Source organism: Cyprinodon tularosa, unplaced genomic scaffold (genome assembly GCF_016077235.1).
Source record: "Cyprinodon tularosa strain WSP-4 unplaced genomic scaffold, ASM1607723v1 ctg3, whole genome shotgun sequence".
NCBI classification, from domain to species: domain Eukaryota; kingdom Metazoa; phylum Chordata; class Actinopteri; order Cyprinodontiformes; family Cyprinodontidae; genus Cyprinodon; species Cyprinodon tularosa.
Genome location: NW_024039007.1, coordinates 2,447,783 through 2,471,925, shown reverse-complemented (window position 1 = coordinate 2,471,925; position 24,143 = coordinate 2,447,783). Strand labels below are relative to the sequence as shown.

At 38.5% G+C, this 24,143-nt stretch overlaps 1 protein-coding gene across 3 annotated transcripts in view; it reads left to right on the top strand.

Moving 5' to 3' along the window:
• Nucleotides 1–24,143, top strand: part of ttll5 (tubulin tyrosine ligase-like family, member 5) — an 85,153-nt gene that overhangs the window by 44,701 nt on the left and 16,309 nt on the right. For 2 of the 3 annotated variants that reach the window (XM_038291539.1, XM_038291540.1), the window contains 8 exons: nucleotides 24–141; nucleotides 880–1,026; nucleotides 1,149–1,240; nucleotides 2,375–2,505; nucleotides 2,728–3,303; nucleotides 3,387–3,574; nucleotides 5,869–5,993; nucleotides 22,237–22,429. In XM_038291539.1, coding sequence (XP_038147467.1) covers nucleotides 24–141; nucleotides 880–1,026; nucleotides 1,149–1,240; nucleotides 2,375–2,505; nucleotides 2,728–3,303; nucleotides 3,387–3,574; nucleotides 5,869–5,993; nucleotides 22,237–22,429 — 1,570 coding nt within the window. The remainder of the gene's footprint in view (nucleotides 1–23; nucleotides 142–879; nucleotides 1,027–1,148; nucleotides 1,241–2,374; nucleotides 2,506–2,727; nucleotides 3,304–3,386; nucleotides 3,575–5,868; nucleotides 5,994–22,236; nucleotides 22,430–24,143) is intronic. The other variant, XM_038291541.1, reaches the window with a different exon arrangement.

The window sequence follows — 24,143 nt, the reverse complement described above, 5'->3', positions numbered from 1 at the left end:
TTATCTGTGTTTTCTGTCTTCAGTAAAGTTCAGGCTCGGATTGCTTTTTCATCTTACCTTCAGCGGGTTCAGCAAAGGCTTTTAGCTGAGAGCAGAGCCAGCACTGTCTCCGCCTGGCAAGACAATGACAATGATCAAATGGTAAAATTTTATCGATACTACGACATACGAGTTAGCATTACATTTTTTGGGCTTTGTCCCGACTTTTTTATGTTGTCCTGCTGCGTTTATCTCAATTGTTTCATCCAATAATGATAGAGATTTGAATATATTAACTAGTAGTTAGTACCCCTAGCATGAGTATTTGCTGCTAATGTATTATTTTTATTTATTCCCTTTTAGCTATGGGTTATTCAACCATGTCTGTCGCTATTTAATTGGATACATTTATACTTAATACATTTTCTTACATATTGTGTCTTGCTGTTCTTTTTGTCCAGCCCAAGCATATAAAAATCTGTGTCATGGCTCACTTGTACATTTGCAGCAATGCTTTACTTGTAAAAAAAAAAATCTTTTAAGTACATCAGATCTATTTCACAAAAAGGGTTGGTGGAAGATCCCAAAGCATTGTTTCCTAACTATGAATTTCCATTGTAATTATTTAGCCATTTGTGTAACGTAGCTGAAATGTGTATTAGACATTTGTGGCCAGAGTGAAGGAAAACGTGGACTGCAAGAGGCAGTCTGACTGGAAAGTCTTCAGTATGTGCCATCATCAGTGACCTCAAACCAATTCAGTTTAATTAGGGTTAAATTTTTTTTATTTTTTTGAAGAATTAAAGTAAAAAGGGTATTTGAAAAGAAGAACCATGAAAAATCAATGTTTCCAGATAGCATAGCTAAGATAATTGACATGTATTCTGTTTGGCTGCACAGGAGCTTGTGATACGATTCCTGAGAAGAGCAGCCAGTAACCTTCCACAACAAATGAAGGTCGTGTTGCCTAATCACCAGTTACCCCTCCGAGATCGCAGACGCATCCTGTCCCACCAGTTAGGAGAGTTTATCCACTGTTACAATAAGGTACTCTCTTCAATAACTCACTTTGATCATAGGGTCTTTTCCTGACGAGAGACTGAAACTTGAGAGATTCATACACAAATAATGGAGTCCAGCTGCTTTTTGCTTTCTTTTCTTTTTTCCAGGAAACTGAGTTTATGATGACAAAGCAGGAAAATGGCGAACAGGAGCATTGTGTTAACCAGAGTGTTTTTCAAGAGTACATTACAGCAGCAAGGTTTGTGGATTTCAAAAAGCCACTAAAAGCCTCCTGCATTCATTGCTTGGCTTTAAACCATTGTACCTATACACTATTTAGTAAAAGTACTCATACTCTTTGAACTGTTTCTAGCTTTACAAGGACAATATTTAATGTAGCCAATAATGATTTTGTTAATAAAGCAGTTCAGCATACTGAATGATTGTGAAGTTAGTATTCAGCATGTTTTTATAGTTTGAATAATGTTTTCTTTCCTATTCTGACCCATATTCTGATGCCTCATATGGAAATTCTGAGCAACTGCTTGATGGAAGAAGTTACAAATGAATAGATTCAGTTCAATTAAATTCAGTTTATTATTATAGCGCCAATTCACAACCATGTCATCTCAAGACATGACAGAGACAATCCAAGCAAAACAATAGGGAGGTTTTAAAAGAGTTTCAAGCAGGGATGGGGCTTGACAACCGTTTCTCAGGCTTTAAGCATCTGAAGGAGTTTTGCTCATTTAGTGATCTAAAAATCTTGAATTTGGCCCATTCCCAATGAGTCTGGATTTTGCCAAGATTTGTTTGTAGAGCAAAAAAGATACCTTTGATAACTTTGTAGGGACTCTATCCACAGCTCAAGCAGAAGAATTTGTTGACACGAAAGTATTAGGACATGTGCTTCAAACGTGCTTCACAAGCTATGTAAGGATTCTGCTAAAAAAAAAAACATTGCAGCAACAAAGCTGGTAAGAGTTGATAGGAAGATAGATGCAGGGAATCATTCAAATAAAACATCTCTCAAATTATCATTATTCGATATGTGTTTATTTTTATACTTGTTGTCCTATATTTATATTAATGAAAGTACACAAAAACAATGAAAACAAATGGAAAAATAATGATTTTTCCATTGACTCTGCCTTAGAGCTGCTCTGAAATCCTTTAATCAAATCATTTTTTATGCATATGATGAAACAATCCTTCTTAAAATTTCTACACATCTGTATATTTATAGTTATAAACTCCAACTATGGTCCATATGTGCTTAAAACATGAAAATATTTTAAGGTATATGAATACTATGCAAAGCCCCATGTTTGCTATTGTAACTTAGGTGACCGCAAACTTTTATATATATTTTAATGTCTTTTTTTGTTCACAGTGAAACCAATCTTGAGGAAGTGCTGACATTTTATACGCAGAAAAATAAATCGGCCAACGTCTTCTTAGGAACGAAAGTCAGAAATGTCAAGACGGATGTTCAGGATCAAGCTAGCAAGGCAAAAACCAAACGTAAGCTCCATCTTTCTGGTTTGCAGTATTTTTTTCATACTATCCTTGAACATTAAAAAGAACTGTTTGTATTTCAAAACCACTTAAACAAAAAAAAAAGAAAAAGTGTGTGAGTTGAGGAACAGGTCAGCCTTCAAATGATTATGACTCCTTGGAGCAAAAGAATAGAGGAATGAATAAGTAATGATAACAGAGCGTGGGCTTCTTTTCCTCTTTGAACAGCTTTGCCTTTGACCAAGGAGGACTCCAGGCCTTCAGAGTCTTCGCTCTCTGCAGGAAAAGTCTGCAGTGACCCAGACATCAAGCCCACTGAGACTGGGTTGTCTGCGCTGCTCTCAGACCAACAGTCAGAGGTTACAGCCAGTAAATCTCAACCAGATGTCCAGTCGTCTCAGCACTGCTCCAGTTTTCCTCTAACTTTAGACTGCTCATACATTCATCTGCAGCATTGCCCTTCTGCTCCAACATCCATTCCTCTCCACTGCCCTCCACCGCCGCCACCTCCCCAGCCTCCGTCTTACGCACAGTCCTTGGCAAAGTCTCACTTTTGCCATTTGGAAACTCTTTCCGACCCTCCTGCATACACCTCTGCCCCCGTCATCACGCAGCCTCCACAAGGGTTTTGGACGGCCACATCCACGATTTCCAGCACAGCTTCTGCTGGGCCACCAAGCCAGGCTCTCAGAAGGATTCAGTCTTTTACTACTTCCACATCCGACTCCAGAGCTACCTTTGGAATACCAAGTTTGACACATATCTATAGCCAGAAGCTTTCTAGACCTACCTCAGCAGGCCAAGGTAATCTAACTGTTGTAAATGTGGTTTTCACATTGAAATGAATGTGATGTCTTCACCCTTTTTTTTACTCCTGTTTCTTTTAGAAATCCAGAAAAGCGGCTCCAGTAAGCTCAAGTCTAACTCACCGGGGACCATTAGGGAGTTACAATCTTTGTCCTCCCAGGCCCAGTCGAACCAGCAAGCATTAATTTCAGCCCTGCAGAAACTGGCGGACAAGCAGGTTGCTCGCCACTACGCCAGCTCCAGCCACATCAACCTGCTGACCCAACATGTAGGTTTGTTTGTGTAATTACTTTAAGGTATTATGTCTTTCTCAGGTTTATCTCTTGTCCAAAAGCTCCCCAACCTCTTGGAGCCTCATTTCTGTGGTAGTTAAAATATCACTCTTCGGTTGGGGCCTCTCTTTCTACAACATGATTTAGATTCTTTTTTTCAACATATTCCATATATTGGAAGACATTATACAACATTTTAATGAAACTTTTAAGCCAGTGAGACAGTTATTGTTGAACTTTTCTTGTCATTAATTAGCATTTTTCTTTTCCATTGTCGCCACATGTCCGTTGATGCAAAGTCAATCAGTAGATGTTTAAATATTTTCTTTAATTGGTAACAAAAAATAAATGACTGTCTTGTTTTATAACTAATATCCAATCAAAATATACAATGGATTACCACTTTATGAATAAAAAGGTAAGACTTGTCAGGTATTGTTATTTATATGGATATGTTTACAATCCTTTCATACTGTAGCTGTAGCTGCTCTGCTATTTCTAGAGTTAGGCATAAGGATTAAAGTATGAAATTGGATTCACTCCGTCAGATGAGGTGAGTCAAAGACTGTTTATATTAAGCAGCTGTTTGCTGACCCATGTAGGGTTTTATTCAAGAAAGAAAAATCTGTGTAATGTTTCATGTGAAGGGGAATCGGCAGTCTCTCTGTGAGGTCTTTGATATTTTCCTTTGTTGATGCGTAAATCTGGCTCAGACCCCATGCTGATGGGCGGCGTGTAGCTGCTCATGCTTTCAGCAGACCTGTTGGAGCCGTGGAGGTCTGCTGCCTCTTTCAGCACACCTTCCTCCTTCAGCCCTTCAGTTCGCCTTCAGTCTGTGGGCTCGGGCTGCTGTGGGGGTGGGTCGGGAACGACCCGCTGGCCTTAACAGCGGTGAGCCGCATCAAACCATGGCTTCGTGTGAGGTCTCATTATCAGATGCACCATGGGGGAGTGATTTCTGTTGATACTTAACAGGCAGCCACTTTTTTGTGGTAATTGATGCTTAAAAAATAGAGGAATGTGGCAAATTGGCACTGAGCAGGGGAGTGGCAGCTTGGCTGGCTCCATCACCACCTTCTCCCATATTCCCCAATGGTTTGGCCCTTGGCTTTGGGAGACCCTAAACCTTTCCTACCTCATTTGCCTCACTTTTTTTTTTTTTTTTACAGTGAAGAGTTTTTTGTGATGGCACCAGACCACACAGAGTGCAGTTTTTATGGCTTCCTTTCTGACTGTACATTTTTCAGTCTATCTGAAACTTATTCGCTGTGTTTCCCAAGAGCAGTTAATCCAGGCCATGGCAGAAGCTCAGTCAAATAGTCCAGTGTTTGGCACTTAAAGGCCCAAAGAACATTTAGAGTTTTCTAAGGCTCCGATTTGAAGTCATTAAATCACTTTCTGGGCTAAATGGAGAACTTTGTAAACATGAACAACACTCGGTTGCACGGTTGACCTCAGGGTTTAAGTAATTACTCACTCTCAAGCGGGGCCATATAAACAGAAAGAGACTGACAGTGAGTAAAACCAGGCATGGCCACCATCTCCATCATGCTGCTGTGCAGTGATGTGACGATATGATTGTGGATCTTTTTGCTGTGTGTGTCTGTTTATGTCCACTGTTGTAGGTTTGACTTCTTTTAAATAAATAGACAGTCCTGTGAACATGACATAAGAGGATGGTGCATCATAGAGATGGAGAGGCCCTTTGAAAACATTTATTATTAGTGTAAATACATATGTTCTTTTTCTCAAATGAAAATAAGCATTAACCACAAACAAATGTATTATATTTCATCCATTTAGATACAGTAGGAATATCACTTGTCTAACTTTATATGTAAACTAGAGCTATGGCTGTAAAACAACATACTGACATATTTTTCTTTTATGTCATGCAAGGCCTGGCAACTTGACAGTTTTCCCATTGGAAATTTAGCACACAGGAGAAAGTAAAATAAATAAAATACCACAACGGTGTGATTCATCCTCCCGTAACATTTCACTGAGACTAGAGCGGCAGTGAAGTGCCTTCCCAAAAGTGCTGATTAGGTTATAAACATATTAAGGGTGGAGAAGGGGGAGATAAAGTGTTAAACAGAGACTAGCTGTGCCATGTGCTGTGTATACATTTCACATAGATACAAGAGATAGAAGCAAGAGGGAGGATCTCATCTACATCTTAAAGCATGAGGTTCACTTAAATATTGGCTTACACTAAAATTGGCCAGAGAGGCAAAATACTATAAGATTGAGATGAAATAACTTCTGAAGTATTTTTGTCTGTCCACAGTTGACCAACATGAACCTGACCCACAGAATAATGGGCAGAGAGAGTTACAAACTGAACCCTAAAACTGCTGCTACCAAGCCTGTTAGAGCTGTTCATGCTGGAAAAGACCATCCAACGAGTGCAAGGTAAGTTCAAGCTCAGTGTGAAGAAGGTTATCAAAGGGAAAGCAAACATGTTTAGACTAAAACAAAAAAAAAATTGAGTCCGAGGAGTTTATTTTCTTCTTAATTAAACTCTGTTTATCCCATTAAAACCAGTTTCAACACTGGTTATCAAGGAAAGTTTTTCAATGAGGATCTATCATTAGACTGATTTATTTTTTAAATATTTTAAAATACGTACTCTTCAATCTGTATGTTTTAACTATAATATTTAAGTTTGTAATTGTTTATTACCGAACCAGTTATTTTCCTTTTTATATCAAGCAACAAATCTCTCAGTCATAAAGAATCAACTCAGTACATTTAGGAATCTTTTAGGAATGAAAACGACTCATTAAAGATCAAACTAGCCGTCTGCCTGGGGAACAAAGAGGACTACTATGGTTGTTGGTGCAAAGCAGTCTGGTCTGAGTTTTTCCAGAAACTTCTGCTTTACTTGACTTTTTAGACAAAACCATCTCTCAGGTCTGAAAATGAGAACATATCCACTGATCTGCAGTTTTGTGTATATGGAATTGTCAAGGGCTAGTGCAGAACAGTCAAACTGGGTTGAGATGTTTGAAAGCTAACAGTAGCTCAAATAAACCTTTGCTAAAACTGAAATAGTTGAAATAACATGTCTGAATGCACAGTGTGTCAAACATTTGGGGCTATTGGCCACAGAAACAAAAGTATTTCAACCTTGGAAGAACAAGAAACTGAGGCTGAGGGCAAAAACATGATTAGTCATCAATGAGTAGGAGGAAGGAAATTTGGTTTAAGCTTTGGTCCTCAGGTTTGGTATAAGATAATAGCAAATACACAATTTGGCATATAAAGCATGAAAGAATGGGACCGGGGACTGAGGGCAGCTCTGCTGGAGTCCCAACGTGCACAGGGTAACAGTTTGATTTAATGCTGACAATATGAACCAGATGCCTGCTACCCGTTGGTAGAGAGACCGGTAGCACCTAATAAAGGGCCCCCACCTCTGATTGCTGCCTAATCGCCTTTACACCAGTCCCCAGTGGTCCAACCTGAGGCCCTGTTCCAGGGTGAGGTCCCAGCTCTGCCGTACTGGCCCATGTCGCTAGCCTCCATTTTTTTGGTTGGGTTAGAACCAATATTTGACTGTCAACATTGCCTCTTTGCCTAGGGAGACCCTACCAAGGGCATCACTAAGACCCATCCACCGCATTAAGGTAGCAGTTAAAGGGGGTTTCTGTTCATAACGTTCCTGGACAGAATTTCTAGCTGCAGCGGAGGGCCAGAGGAGATCTGGTTTGGAGATGAGCAGATATTGCCTTTGTTCTTGTGGATGATGTGGTCCTGCTGGCTTCCTCCAGCTAAGATCTACAAAATGCAATGGGATGGTTCAAAGCCTGGTGCGAAGTGGTCAGGATGATCAGCTCCTCCAAATCAATGGTTCTGAAGCCATAAAAGGGTGGAATGCCCTCTTCAGATCAGACTGGAGTTCCTGCCAGAAGTGAATGGGTTCAAGTATACTGCGGTTCTATTTACGAGTGAGGCGAGATCAGAACGTGAGATCAACAGACGGCTTACTGCTCACATGGTTGTGAATGAACTAACAAACTCTAAAGTCCTGCTTTCCCCTTACTTATCTCTAAGTTTTTTTCTCTGATAAACTGTTTATTATCTTTGCGATAAGCCTGTTTCCTTTAATGGCTGATATTTAATTAAAAAGCACTTCAAAGTCATCTGTCATGTTTTATATTTAGCTAGCTCTATCTGTACAGCCTTATGAAAACCTTTTGGTCCAGTTTTACTCTTTTGCTTATTTGTGCTTCGTGTTTATTTGCTGTCTTCTGAGACATCACACAGCTACTAACCCCTTAAGAGGTCAGATGGAATCACCACAAAGATAAACAACATGTCCTCTTCCAGATAGAAATATTACATACATTTAGGGCAGGCCAAAAGGATTTTTTGTAGTTTGGATTGTGTGGGGACTGGGGAGACTTTAAGGGTTTAAATTGTGTTTATGGAAATTTCATTGTTTAAATTATTGTGATGTACACAATGCTTTTCAATTATGCAATTGTATTCACTAGATAAAGGTTTTACATTATGTTTCAAAATTTAATGGTAGTGGTCTACTTGGTTGCACTCAGTAGAATTTGAAGGCCTGTTTATTGGTGTTTTACAGAATTTTTGATAAAAAATTATGAGCAAATCCTTCTGGGAAATTGTCTTTTGTTTTCTTTTTAAGGGGGTATGCTGGTAAAGATTTTCAGTCATTCAGGTCATAGTCATTGCAAAAAAGTAAAAAAAAAAAAAAAAGATTTTTTTGGACTTTGTTTTCCAAGTTTGAAGACGTTTCACTTCTGATCCAGGAAGCGTTTTCAATTCAAAATGTCTGGCATGTTTTCTAAGACAAGACAAGGCTTTATTGGGCTACTCAATAAAGCTTGGAATTCAATTTTAATTTCATTTTGAATTAAAAAAGCTTTCTGGATGGGAAGTGAAATGTCTTCAAACTTGGAAAACAAAGTCCAGTGGCTTGTTTTTAATTATTTATTTATTTATTTTTACTTTTTAACCTTTTTAAGGAGGCTTTATGCAACTAAAGTAGTTTCAGCTGCAGAATCTGTTTAAGCAACCAAGGTAGTTTCAAATCAGACAATGCAAATAGAAAAAAAAGATTTTCTCTATGGACCCTAACCTAAAGTTGTAGCTTTTAGTGAAAAGATCCCAAAATTTTTTTTTTTTTTTTCTGCACTACAAGGATAGGAATGCTTTCATCAAAGCCCAAATAATAAGCTTAATATATTTGTGTTTTATGTTTCTAGATAGAGATTACAGCGATCATAATTGCAGAACTGTTAATCTTTCATAGATTTTATAGGTATAGCGAAGGATTTTTTTCACCAATTTTTGAAAAGACCAGCCCTCTCCAATTTAAAAAAAAGCACATGCACAACCCTGTACCCGCTCCCGAGAGGGAAGCTTATACAAGGTTACTTTCCTAAAGAAAATTTACAATTTTTCCACTATGTCAGACTTACCACTGATAAGTGAAAATGGGGACAGGCACGTAGGATGGCCTTACGTAAATGTATCACCAGAATTGTTGACAATTAGGAGGACCACTTATTTTGATCACCCACCTGGAAGAAAAACATCCTCAACTATATCGTTAACTTTAAATGTATCAGACATGTTGGAACAGCTGATGCATGCGTGTGGTTAACATTTCCATGAGATATATCTGTAAGGCTTTAATCATTAAATACCTGTTAAATGTGGCAGACTTTTGAGTAAAACAGACTTAAGTTTTGGTTCTGAGCCTAACTACTTGTGTCAAAATGTACTATGAACAGATGTTTGTAATTGAAAGTCCCAATTGGTTCAGTTTATTTATAATCAATTTTACACAGTTTGGAGTCGTAATCTGTGACCTTTTAAGCTCCAATATCTTGCAAGAGGAATTTATAACCTTATAATGCTATTTCCTCATTAAAACTATACCCAAAGTGGTGTTTGGCTTGATTCAAGCATAAGTAACCCTCATGAATTCTGTTCTTTGAGCAGCAGTCCCTCCCTATCCTGGAAAAACAAGTGGCCATCACCTTCCTTTGTAAGATAACCTTACTGCATCCTACCCCTTCCAGGAAGCACCTACTTTGACCTCGCTCCACCTGCTTTAGTAAACAAATGCCCACTCTCTTTAAAAAAAGAGCGGTGATGTGAAGCCGAGTATTCAGATTCAAGCTTGAGATGAAATGGCTCTTTTAGCAGCTAATGTCTACATAAACAGTTCTGTAGTATTTTCTAACTCATGTCTAAGTAGAAAAAATGAATTATTTGGCCATGAGAGGGCTCATTCTTTTTAAGGCAGAGCCTAATTGCCAGAAGTGGCGTGATATAGTAGTGTCATTAAAATGGGTGCGCCCGCACAACAGAGGTGGCTTCGTATTAAGAGGGGAGGTGCCCTTCTTCTGGTTTGATAATAAATAAATACTTGGTATGCCTATAGTTGACTTTAAAAGGCTTAAAAAAGAATGATAGGGATGGATTTCAAAATTTTGACCAATATCTTATATACTGATATATTTCAACTGGCTGATAAAATAATACAGATTGCCTATACCTTGTTACAGACACTATGTAGTATTCTCCTTCCTTTCCTGTTCAGTTATTACAAATACTACTTCTGGTATCTGTTTCTGAAAATTAAACCTATCAACACTACCAACATTTTTACTCCAGAATCTCTTATGTAGCAGATTCATGCATCAGTTGGGTACATGTAATCTTGTGGTGCAGGCATAATCTTCACTTATTTGTCACAAAAATATTGCCTTATATATCAGTGAAATATAGTGGTGGGATGACCAGTGTCTTAAGTTTAGTTTTAAAGCTAATATTATACCAATAACATGCTGAATATATTGTCCATTCCCGATACAGGACCTATGAGCTATAACTGCTAAATCATTCTGTTTTGATTTGGAAGACGGGCATAAAGGATCCCCTTTAGAGCCCTCATTATGGAAACATACACAAAGTGTCTGAGTAAATAAAAACATGTTAAGTTCAAGAACATAAAACTTAAGGGTCCCTACTTGAAATGCTTCAGAACAATCTCCTTTTTACTAGCAATAAAATGTGTTTTACCTCTCAGTAAAAAATCTTCTTTTCTCACTTGTCATGCTATAGTTAGGAGGAAAAACTAGTCGCACCGTCATGATACACAGTAATAGACCACTGTTACATATAATGAAGGCTAGATACAAAGGCAAGTAAAGATTGGCAGCTTCCTCTTTTATTTTTTTGCTGCTCTTAATTTGTAAATGGTTTCTGCCTCAGACAGCTTGGCCCTGATCTCTGACTTTAGTTTTCCAGTCCAACCCTTAAATATATCGAGCTGTCAGAGTATTCCAGGAATGTCTAATCATTTCCACTTTAAAAATGTTTTTATTTCTACTGACCAAGTAGAGGCTTTTAATAGAATTTATAATATCACAGATGACTTCATCTAAAGAAACAAAGATCAGAGTATGCTGTATCATATTTTTCTTCTGAGAGTTTCAGATATTTTATTGCCACATGGCCTTTTAGTTGTTCTTTTATCAGACTATAAATGTTCATATGGGTTTGCTTTTGTCTAAATGTCTTTGATATGATATTCAGAGAAACCTTTCTGATTTTCACTCATTTATAAAACACAGAATTTCCTGAACCACCTCCCCTATACTTTGACTCATGGTCTAAGCCAAACACACTGAAACTGTTAAGCACACTGGCTCTTTATATCAACCACGGGGGTGAGGTATGATGGGTTTCAAAGACTAGCACTGCTCTTTGAAGTACCGCTGCCAGGATCTACCTGGTATGCTGCATCAGCACTCTCAGAAGTCATGCCTAAATACTGTGTGCCGATAACTGGAGGGCTTTTAATCATGCAGCATGTCTTCCCACAGCCACAGTTAGCATCACTTCCGCCTCAGACATTTTTGCACATTTATTATGACTTTTATTCAAGCACTTGTGAAATTAGCTATTAAAAAGACACAAAGTGTAGGCATACTTTTAGAAACAAGACTCCCTGGGAACAGGTGGTGGCCTAGTGGTTAGGGCATTGCACTTGGATGCCAGAGATTTAGAGTTCAAGCCCCACTTTTCACTGACTGCTACTCTGGATGCCTGAGCAAGACCTGTAACCCCCACACTGCTCCATGGCCGCCACATAATGGCAGCCCACTGCTCCCCAAAAGGGATGGGTTAAAGCTACAGTGTGTAATAATTACAGGGATATACAGTCAGAAATGTAATATATTATACATAACTATGTTATTTATCATCATCTACGAGCTCTGCCTTTTAACCATAATATTTGCGTTGCCTTAGAATTCGTTATTTATAATTACATAGGAGCGGGTCTCGCAGCCATGGAGGCAGACATCTTTGCGCTACGGCAGCGCTGAGGCAACAAACTAGCGATTGCGAGATCGCCCATTACGCTCGAAAGTAACTACGGCAAGTTGAGAGAGATGAACTGAGACGGTACTGAAATCTATACCCTACACAGACTAATGAAATACTATCTGTAAAATTATCTATGTAAACAAACCTCATCACTTGAGAAGGTAGGTGATGCGGACGTCGTGGAAGACATTTTGTCCCGTAACGCTCGCTGTACTGTTGGGGGGGAGAAGCGGTGGGGGGGAAATGTTCATGTTGCTGCAGTCTGCAGTCTAACCGCTAGATGTCGCTAAAAGTTACACACTGTAGCTTTAAATGCAGAGAGGGAATTTCATTGCTTTCTAGTTGTGACAATGTAATGACAAAGTGTATGCTTCTTCGCTACAAAGTTGACTTCAATAAAATGTCAGTGATTTTGTGGCTTATATATTTATGTATGTTAAGATAAGTACAACCTTTTATATATGGATAGATGGATATTTATATTATTGGTCACATTACAAAATCTTACAAGTAAAATGATATATGATTTGTTAAATTTAACAAAAATAAAATCTGAAAAGATAATCATACATTGTCATTCAACCCTCTTAAAGAAATACCCTTGAATAAAATACACTGACCAACTGTGGAGCTCAGTATTAGTATCAGTATAGTCTCAGTATTTGCAAACTCACATATATGATCCACATTCTGGCTCCATAACCAATACCCCTCAGAAATCAAGCTGCAGGCTGTTGGTCATTCGAATATATGGTATTCAAGGGAGCACATTTTTAATTATGGCAATAATAAAAAAAGAAATACATATATATATATATATATATATATATATATGTGTGTGTGTGTGTGTGTGTGTGTGTGTGTGTCTGTATAATCTAAATTAAATCAAAATCAGCTGTAGTATTGGGCCTCAAAGATTTTGTAGACAATGTTAGGTCACAAATACATCAAGAAGATTAATAAGCACAGCTAACAGATCAGGGTGAAAGTTGCATTTAAAGCTGGGTTAATTTCTGAAATATTTCAGGTTTTGAACGTTAAGCTCCATTCTACCCTTTAAAACTGCACATGTCACAACCTTGCCATTCACCTACACTGACCTGCAGAATGGGGAGTATATTAATGAGCCAATAAGTTCATAGAAACTCTATGGAAGCAGCAGAGATCCACAACTCAAGGAGAATCTGTCAAAAGAACAACTACTGTAGTCATGCAACACAACATCCCCACAATGTAACATGGTGCTATGTGAATGCTTTTCTTTAGGAGGATGGTATATGTTCTCAATCCTTCAAGGCTACTTGTTCCCACACAGGCCTTGCAGCAGAGCTTTATTTTTCAGAAAAACATTCAGAGCCATGATAGAACAGTTTAGATTTAGGCATTTTCTCACTTTACAAAGACCAAATGTCTAGAGCGATATTCAAATGAGTATCTGTAGCAGCACTAGAAAAGTGCTGTCCCCTCATGCTCTCCACTTAGTCTGACTGAGCTAGTTTTATTTTTTATTTTTTTTGAAAGGAAGAATGGGCAAATAAATCGCTATCTAGTTGGTAGAGACATACCCCCAAAGAATCACAGTTGTAATCTAAGACAGCGGTTATTCTTCAATATGTTGACCATGGAGAGGTGAATAGAGCTGCATGCCTGCAAACATCCATACATCTTCTCCCATTTATTCCATCAGGGTCTCTGGCAGTCGATGGGAATTCGTATTGAGGGCAACAGACTGATGACAGGGAAATACAACCATGCACGCACACAGTCACATCTAAGGACAATTCAGAGATACCACTTAACCTAGCAGTCATGTTTTTGGACTGTGGGAAGAAGTCAGAGTACCCAGAGAGAACCCACACATGCACAGGGAGATCATGCAAACTCCATGCAGAAACTCTGGGCCAGGAACACACTTCAAGCATTGATTTATAAAGGTTTAGGGTATATCAGACTTTTCCAAAAAACTTCACTTGCCTTTACTTTTTAGCCAACTTTGCTATTAGTTTTTTTTTTAGAGCTTTGATTTGCTAGAATTACCAGTGGCTTTGGTTTTTGATTAAACTCAATATCCAAATTCTGTTAAAGTCAAGAGGGGCTACTAGACTATCTTCAATTATTTAATTAGCCAAATGAAAAGTATTATGAAATATTCCCGATATATTTTCCTTTTGTAATAATTACAAAACATGATTTTCAGCTCTCTTTTTTTCTGCAGCTCTATAAACTAACAACTCCAGAAACCTTCTGGGGTTTGGTTCATTGCCTTGTAATGTACTAAACTGCCGTTCTCCTGACTAATAAGACAAAATGTTGTGAAGGTCTCTGAGTTCTTTCAGTCAGTGTGCCATAGAAAATGGTCTGATGTCTCTGTTCCTTTGAATTTAGAAAGAGATTTTATTCACTCTGATTGGTAACAGATGTTGTACAATGAAGGAGAAGCCTTTAGGTAAGAATGGCTGAAATTCCACTGAGTAGACTTGGTTATCCAGCAGATAAACACCCCTGCAGTAAAAGTGATTTAACTGATCCATAAAACATATTTAAATGATTATTTGATATTTCTAAGATTCATAACTCATAATTACCATTTAAACAGGAGGTAAACATTTACAAAGTCCTGATAATTATCTCATTATTTGATTCAGCTGAGCTGAGGCTTAACAAAACTCAAATTAGCAGGTATACACACGTAGGAAAAATCATATTCGGTTGTTAGAATGGTTCAGTCATAGTCCAGGTCTTGAAAACTGATGTTCACAGTCTCTATAGAGACTGACTGAACATGAACTATAATATAGTTCATGTTCAGTCAGTCTCTACTACCTTTACATATTATGTAAAGGTGACGTTAAAAGATTTTAGTCAGCTAATATGCAAACAGATTTATCCCAAAAATACTTTCATCTGTTATTGGAGGGAAAGATTGTTAATGTCACATGCATGCCACACATAGCAGAGTTAACTATTAGCGATAATTCCCACATTCACTATGGGACTAATGAAAGTTTATTTTCTTATTGAAGCATTATTTTTACATGAAAATTCTTACTGAAAGTCCAACAAACAGACTTTAACTTACTTTTACTATTTTAGCACACCAGTATGTCAAAGTTTAAACCCCACCCTGGACTTCCAGTCGGTCAGTGTCATTGTTAAACAACTTAGTGTTGTTGTGCTTTTTTGTTTTTTGTTTGTTTGTCTGTCTTTCTGTCTGACAAATTAATAGATATTGTAATATTATGGTTGACATTCTTTACAATGTTTCTATATATCAGGAAATATGTCTTAAATTACTATCATAATGGTGTAAAATAGTCTTATTATACCTGCAGAAAATATTCCAACCTGCTGCTGTTTCTCTGCAAATGTAGAAGCTAGTTATAACCACTAGTCCCATCCTGCCAACTGCTATAGTTGGAGGGATTGACACTTGTTCCATGCCGCCTATGGTTCTGCAGCGAGTAACCCATGCTTTCCACGGTCCCTGTCTACATGATGATCTCCTTCATTGTGCTTGTGTTCAACAATGAAAACATAACCTACCTGAATCATTACTGTCCGGTTAGTCTGACCACAATTATAACTGTATAGGTGCTTTAAGAAGTCCCTCCCAAAGTATATCAAGGATGCCCTCCTTGTAGGTCCATACAGCCTGCAGTTTGCTCACAGCAAAAATCATTCTACAAAGGATGCGGTCTTGTTGGCAGTTTACAGGACTCCAACTCATTTGCAGCACCCTAACTGCAATATAAGGATGCTTTTTGTGGACATTAGCTAAGCCTTCAACACTGTCTTTCCAGATGTGTCACACCTGAAACTCTACAACCTGGGCTTATCCACACCACTTTTCTCCTGGATCAGTAAATTCATCAAGCCCCAGGTAGTGAAGATTAGGAAATGTATTTCTGCCCCACTGATCATCATCACCAACATGCCATCGACCTGCTTTCTTTGCTCTCTTCACAGACTATTCTGCTATTAACAAAACAAAATATTAAACTTACTGATTGTTGCACCTTTTTAAGTCAGGAGACTGTAGAGTGCTCTACACTACAGTCAGTCATTCACGCACAGATTCACAGTTAAGCAAGGTTTCCATACACAGCCGTCACAGGGCCCTCTGAAAAACCAATAGTAGGCAATGCGGTTGAAGTGCCCAAGTACACAGCAGTCTGAGGCTACGTTCACTCTGCAGACAAATGTGGCCTAAATCCAATCTTTTTGCCCTGAAGTGATTAAGGTGAGATTCTTTTATGACTGTGTGAACAGGCAAAGTCACGTGTAACTTGACTTTTTCCAAACTGATGTAGGCCACATTCAGATCTTTTGGAATCTGACTGAGGTCTGAACAGCCAAGTAACCCATATCGAAATTAGTATGACGATGATGTCACTCTGTGCTGATAGTATGGATACAAAAACAATTACAAAAAACATTGAAGACAGTGTAGACGGAGGTGTGCAACACAATGGGGGGACAACATCATTTTGGAGTTAATAAGTATTTGGGTGCATACAACAATCCAAAAGGAAATTTAGAGGTGATACAGTAACAGGTCAGTTAACTATGACACTGCATCCACACTTTTCTCCTGATAGATGTCGCTGCCACTGCTCCTCCAAAAGCCCTTATAAATAGTTTAGTTCTCTCTCTCTCTCTTCTGTCCACTTTCTGCATTTTTTGCTGTATCAAATGATTGCAGCTTTAAATCTATCCACAGAAACAAACATCTGATTTGTCTTGGAAAAAAAGAACTGCATGCTCAGAAGAAAAATACCAAGTGTTTTTTTGACATGACTTATTTTTCTGCGCATTCGGGTCATTTCAGGAACACAATTTAAGATTGTCATGTGAACAGCTGGGGTTTGAACCAGTGATCCTCTGGTTGTGGGTAAAACTCCTGCATCCTATAAGACTATTGCCCTTCCCATGGCTGTGCAATTTTTGGGTGACAATGCTTTTGTGGGTCTAATATCTAATAATGATAAGACCTAATGCAGAGAAGAACATTCTGGCAGGGTGATGCTCCGGGAATAATCTTATCTTGAGATTATAACCTCCAAGTCCATGGGTTCGAAACTTAACTCTCAAACTGCCTCTAGACCATACTCTCTGCAGATTTTAATAGGCGGAACCAAATTGGTTTGTACATCTTAACATTAGCACAGCAACCTTTGTAGAACACTCATGTATGCCCACTTATTTAATATAAAATAAAAACAATTAGTCCGCCTTACTTGGAATTTTGTAAAGATCAGGCCCCAAGTCTTCTGGAGTTTCTGACAAAGTAAATTGGACTGAATTGTCTTTAAATGCACTCAAGAAATCAAAGAATATAATCCTCATAGGGCTGTATGCACTGCCTAGATAAGAGTGGGTTTGTCAAAGAATGTATATAATGGCATCTTCAAACCAATCTCCATGGCAATAGTCTGCAGGGGGGTCGTTATACCTTCTTACTTTCTCAGGTAGGCAAACAGGAGTCTGTTTAGGACCGTCATGATGTGGGATATTTGGGCCTCAGGTCTATAGTCATTGAGCACTAAAGGCTGAGTTTTCTTTCTTATCGGAGCAGGGTAGTTGCTCACTGGAACTGTCTCCTTGGTCAGACTAAAGTTAAGGAGGTGCTGCAGAATCTCACAGAGCTACTCTGCACAGGCCTTCAGGACTCTGGGGCTGGCGCCATATAGTCTTGGTGCCCTATTGTCATTTAGGTTCTCCATTTTTTTTTTATTTACCTGACTTCTGCAGACTTACAGATGGAAGGGGGAGGCAAAGGGAGCACCACCATCTTTTGATTTGGTTAAGAACAAACACATAACCAAGAAGGTACGTGGCAGAGGTGTTAGATGAAACATTGTAGGGTTTAGGACAAAGGAGGATGGGTCTGTTTGACTGTGGGCAGGAGAATGCTGAGTTTGTTCCTGAACAGAATCTATTGAAGAATCTGTTCAGTTCCTTGGCTCTGTCCAGACTCCCATCTGTATGATCCTCTTTCTGCTTAAAGCCTTTGACCTTTTCATCTCTGACTACACACATTGCTTGCTTTCCACTTTCTTCCTGCATGCCTCCTTGCTCTGTCTTGTCTTAAATTTAAGTTGATTATATATTCTACCCAATAACTCATTGTCTCCAAAAGGGACTTTTTCTTGTTTAGTCCTCACTTTATATAATTGGTGATCTAGGGTTTATTATTTGGGAAGCATTCCACCGTTCTGGTGGATATGGCGTTATCTACACCATCATCTATAGACTTAGCAGTGGTGGTGAGGACAGGGGATTGCAGGATTGTGGCCTCCATATCTGGACTTGCTTAACCCTGCATGAGTCCATAAAACAGACAGACACATTGCAAAAGACCCCAGCCACCCCAACAATGCACTATTTGTCTCGATTTCTTCAGTAAAATTAGCTGAAAAACATTAAATCCAAAACAAAGAACAGTCTTTCTCAAAGCTTAAAAGGCAATACTCCCCCTGTAGTTCTTACACTTACTCACCTTCACACACCCCTCCTCAAACAAACAACAAGATCACATAGACAGATAAACATCCCTGCTGTTAATCTAATAGACCCCTGCCTAACTTTATAAACTGTTATGCGATATACTACATGCTATGTTCCCATGTACAGACTTCTCTTCCAAGGATGGTTCAATCTTTCTACAACTGCTACTAATTGTTCCTCTTTGTGTTTCTCAGTTTTTCCCTGAAAGTTTTTAATATTTTCTGCTGAGGGTGTTTTTGTAATTTTTGAAAGGGTCAGCAAGAACCCAAATTTTATTAAGTCTTTTTAATATCCGTCTGCTTTTTATGTGTGCATTCTGAGCCAATTGTATCAATAAAATGTCATCATGGTCTTATAATGACAATAGAGTCTTGATTCTTGAAAACGGTTGGATGAGTGGAAATACAAATGTATGGATGGAAAAAAACTGATGGATGGATGGAAAAACTAATTGGAAAAACCAGAAGTTGTACAGATGGAAAAACTTTTAGATGGATAAAAAATGACTGGATAAATACAATATTTAGGCAAAGACAAATTAAATAATAATGTCTTGGTGCAGAAGTATTTTTCCATACTTTTTCACTATGTTTAGCAAGCTAGTTTGTCTCTGCCTTTTATAGTATGACACAGAGCCTTTAGCCATCACTGATCTACATATAATGATGTTTAGTTATTCACAGACTGTTGGTAAATTCCGATCTTATATTTCTCAGGCTTGTTCCAAGTAAAATAAAAGCATTCCATGCATCGCTAGACTGAACAAAACCCTAAATACGGGTCATTTTTTACATTTCAAGAATACCCCTTCTCTGTGTCATGTTGTTGCAGCAAAGCTCTATAAACAAACACAGATTAATGGCTGGAAATACCCTCACAGTCTTGAGGCGTCTGCTGTTTACACTGACCAGGCAAGGCTTTGAGATAGTCTGGCATGATGTCATCTCAAACGGTTCATTTTCCCACATTCACTCTGAGTTAGATTGATGCTGCACATGTGCTCCTGTACTGCTCTGTTGTTCAACGGTAAGTTATATCAGCATATTAAAGGACGGCAAGTGCAGCAGGGAGTAAACTGACACCCATGAGCAGTGTCTCTAAATTGGGGATTTGTCTGAGATATTCTGAGCTCGGCAGATATGCTGTGATGAGAATAACACATGGAAATCAGTTTTTCCCTTTGATTTTTTTCTTTTTTGTTGTTGTTGGTTGCTATTTCAATAAAAAAAAAATAAACATTTTCTTGTTTTTTAGGAATCCACTTCTGTATTAGTTTCCATGAGTCGTCTTAGGTTAAAAGGACATTATTTGGTTCTATTATGACAAAGTACTGAAGAAAGCATATGGTGCATCAGGAAGGCATCATTATTTGTTACAGCCTTATGCTAAATGGTATTAAAACATCTATTTTCTCTAAATTCACGGCGCAGCACCCCGTGTTGACAATGTAAGAAAAAAAGTTTTTGAGTTTGCAAATTCATTGAAAAGATAGAAACATTCAAATTCTAAAAAACTTAATGGATCCCAAAGTGGAACATTTCACTGTTGGTACAGCCCAGCCAAGAAAAGACAAAAACACAGACATTATACATGGGGTGACGCTGTGTCCGAGGCCTTGCTGCTGTCATAGACGCTGCCCTTACATTATAAGAAATTACATTTGCATAAGTAGTCAGAGCCCTTGCTCAACAATATGTTGATCCATAATTGGCAGGTCTGGCCACTCTACAATAAAGGCCTGATTGCTGGATTACTGCAGACATGTTTGTCCCGTTGGAAGGTTCTCCTTTCTCAGTGGAGAAATGCTGAAGGCAGAGTAACCATAGGGACACCGGCCACAACCAAACTTGCTTGCGAACCCTCCGCCACAACAATCCCGCCCCCTTGATAAACGACCAATCACATTCACTTTATTCACTCGTGTAAAGTCGGGCATCACTCGCGAGAATCCGGAAATGCAGCGGTTTGCCTTTCCTAATCAGCTTGGGGCGACAGTGGTGTTGGATGTTGGAGTTTGCCCTGAAATCGAAGGATTGACGGTTCAAGCCCCGGCTCTGACTTTCATTGTCGTTGTGTCCTTGGGCAAGACACTTCACCTGCATTGTCTACTGATGGTGGTCAGAGGGTCCGGTGGCGCCAGTGTACGGCAGCCCCGCTTCTGTCAGTGAGCCCCAGGGCAGCTGTGGCTACAATGTAGCTTGCCACCATCAGTCAGTGCGTGAATGGGTGAATGACTGTAGTGTAAAGCGCCTGGGTCAAGTCTCCTGACTTGAAAAAAAGGCGCTATATAAGTACATGCCATTTACCATTTACCATCATGTCCAGTCACCTGAATTCAACACAAATGGGCTCTATTTAATCTGTAGAAACATCTTAAGGATAATTGGTGGAAACATTATGCATCTCAGCTGAAATTTGCACTTTATGACACTTTATCAGTTTGCAGTAATCTCAAAAAGATATTGTGTCTAGAATATTAAGGACATAAGTTCAATTGATACCATTTGGTATACTTTCGTGATGGAGTGTACTCTCTTACAGTGACTGTAAGGTAATAAATTAACAGCAATGAAGAACCCAGCACTCCAGTGTACAAATGGTCAAGTTAGAGGAAATAACTGCTGTAAACAAGGAACAAGTTTTTGTTTTGTCTCAAAGAGCTTAAGAGACTCTGACCTCGCGAGGTTCACAGACTAGCCTTTGTTTCCAGAAACTTAGGAAAAAACTTCAGTGGCTCATGGTCACACCAGTTGTTTTTGCAATATACGAGCTATTATGTGAACTGAGAAATGCATGGGCGGATAGCATGTTCACATGGGTTTAAGATCCCCTGTGTCTTTGTTTGGCCGCTCAGGACGAGGAATTTTTTTTTTATTTAGTGACGCAAGATTATTATCCCACAGTTTGCATTGTTGTTTAAGATTAACTGAAATCTAATTTTAGAGTTTATCATAGCTGAGCTCTAAAAATATTGCAGCTATTGTGATTTTAGGTCTGCTGTGTTTTCTTTAGCCCTGGACCAACCGACAGATGTTATTGCATGCATGGGAGGAATTTCCAAAAACATTTTCTCCTTTAAGACCCCCGAGGCTCTCATTTCTTTAACTGTACATGTATTCCGTTTTTTTTCTCCTTCTCCCCCTCTGTATCATATTCTTCGTTGCAGCTCCCAATAGCTCCCTTTATGGCATTATTTTTGGCTGATCTTATACATATATACAGCAGCAAACCAGACTCCATATAAACTCCTTGTAAGCATGTCTAAAGTGCAGGCTGGTCACCTTATTGTTTTACCAGGAGGAAAAGTGAAGAAAAAATATTGAAACAGGCTTAGTTCTAACGGTAGATAATCCAGTTACAAGCGTGTGTAGCTTGTCAAAAAGTCTTCTCTCCAGGCTGTGGCTTTGTGATATTAATAGACCCTGAAGCCAGAAAAGCATTGAAGCTAAGAAGAAGGCTTTGACCCTTTTTTGCCACAGGCTTGCCCTCTGCTTCGACCCTGATCCGCTGAATTTGAGTTAAGGCTTTGGTGGGCAAAGAAGCAATGGGTTAGATTTTAAAAAGCTACGTTGCTTTATCCTTTTACAGACAATAAGACAATATGGGAGTTTATTAGCTTCTATTACACTTCTTGATTAGATGGGGAAACTAGGAAAAGATGCATCTCCTTTTATTGTTTACTGCAGAACCCCAACGGGTGGACTCTAGGCTGTATATTCTTTTTTATTCAGTTTGCTTTGCTTACACTACCTCGTCTTTTCATTGCTCACAGGCCATGCAGGGACAAGGAGGCTTTGTGGGACACTCGGATGCAGGCTCCCGCCTGTGTGTTGACGGGTTTGAACTCTTCACAGAGCTCTCAGCCAAACAAAGGAAGCTACCAATTGCAGTTTGCTATTCAGCAGCTCCAACAGCAGAGGTTAAAGTCTCATCAGGTTTTGGACCAGGACCTTTGCAGACACCAGGTATGTATAGAGAGGTAAAGCAAACCGGAGCTCTCATATCTGGGCAACAATATAATTCAGCAGATTGTAACACTTTCCAAAATAACTTTCTTTGTGTTTTTTTTTACTATTTAACTCTTATAAGATTAGACTATTACCACAATCTGCAAATCTTTTCCCAAACCACTTTAAATGTCCGATCCTAACACAAACTCACTCCCAGAAAACCAAGCATGACGTTTTCACCCATGTATTTTGCTTTGCTAATGTTCTTTGTTAGGTTTTGACTGAAAGGTGTATAATCATGGAACGCTCCAGAGAAGTTTACATCCATAACACTTTTTATCTGATTTTTTCCACATTACAACCACAAACTGATGATGCAGTGATGTATTTTTGGATATCTGTGACAGGTCATCACATACTGTAGTTTTAGATAAATGTTAAAAACAACAAAAAGATGAGTTTAGGATGAGTTTACATTTTTACATAATATCTGATTGGTGCGGCGTGCATTTGCATTCAACCCCCTTAGTGCACAGACCCAAAAGCTTTCAGAAATGGTTACTGAATTAAGCCAAGCTATGTGTTATTTCATCTCAGTATCATTAAAGCTTTTCTGTGAAGGCTTTGCATGTTTATTAAAGAACATTATTATTATGCAATGTCATGAACTAATGCTGTAGAGAAATTTAAAGCAGGGTCAGGTTAAAAATTAATATCGCCTTTGAACATTTGTCACTGTTCAATCCATTAATTGGTAAAATAATGGGAGGAGTATAAACCAACCAAGAGATTGTTTTTTAACTTAGAACAGAAAATTAATCCCAGAAGAAGCCAAGCGCCCCATAATAACTCTGGAACAGCTGCTGAGATTACCGATTACAGATTGTTTTAGCAGGGCAGCTGGGAGTTGAGTATTAGCCCAACCTATCCTATAGTGAAGGAACATTAGCAAGTAGGAATCCATTGTTAAAGTTGAAACCTAAAAAGTTTAGATTATTGTTTGTATGCTGTACATCATGCTGAACACATCCTCCACACTGTAAAACATTGATTTGATATGGACATAGAGCTGAACTCGGACGATAATTGTTAATTAAAGGGAGAAAATAGCTGATCTGATTATCAACAGCCAGACTGAGCTTGAATTAGCTACTTTATTTGAAAGCTGGTTCTACCAAGTATCAAGTCTGGACTTTCATTAAAATAAAATATAAAAAATCGTGTTCTTTTTTTATTTTCTTATTCTATTAATTAAGCACTCATTTGTTTATTCAATTGCATAAAATACCAATGAAATAAAAGCCAGTATTTGTGATTTGAAATAATGTAAAACACACAGAGAATACTGTAGTATGATACTGCATGGAATCTCCAGTCTCACCAGGCCTCCATGTTTGTTCGCAACATAAATATAATTTTGGTATAATTGTCAAAGTTTCAAATTTAGAAACGAGAACAACTTGAGGTCCTTTTTGACCAGCCATGAAAGCTGTAATTTGGAGCCTTGCACGTGGCTGTTTAAAACAGAGCGGACCTAGATGTATGTACTTTCAGGATGGTTTCTGGAGTCATTAAAATGATGGAGAGAAGTTGAGAAAGGGAAAAGGTCATGGGACAGTTTATAGAGTGGAAAAGTTGGATAACCCCTTTTTTTTCAAACTGTTGATAGCAACGCAGCTTCTTTCAAGATTGTTTTTAATGGCCTTAACAGAGCCTTAATTGATGCAAT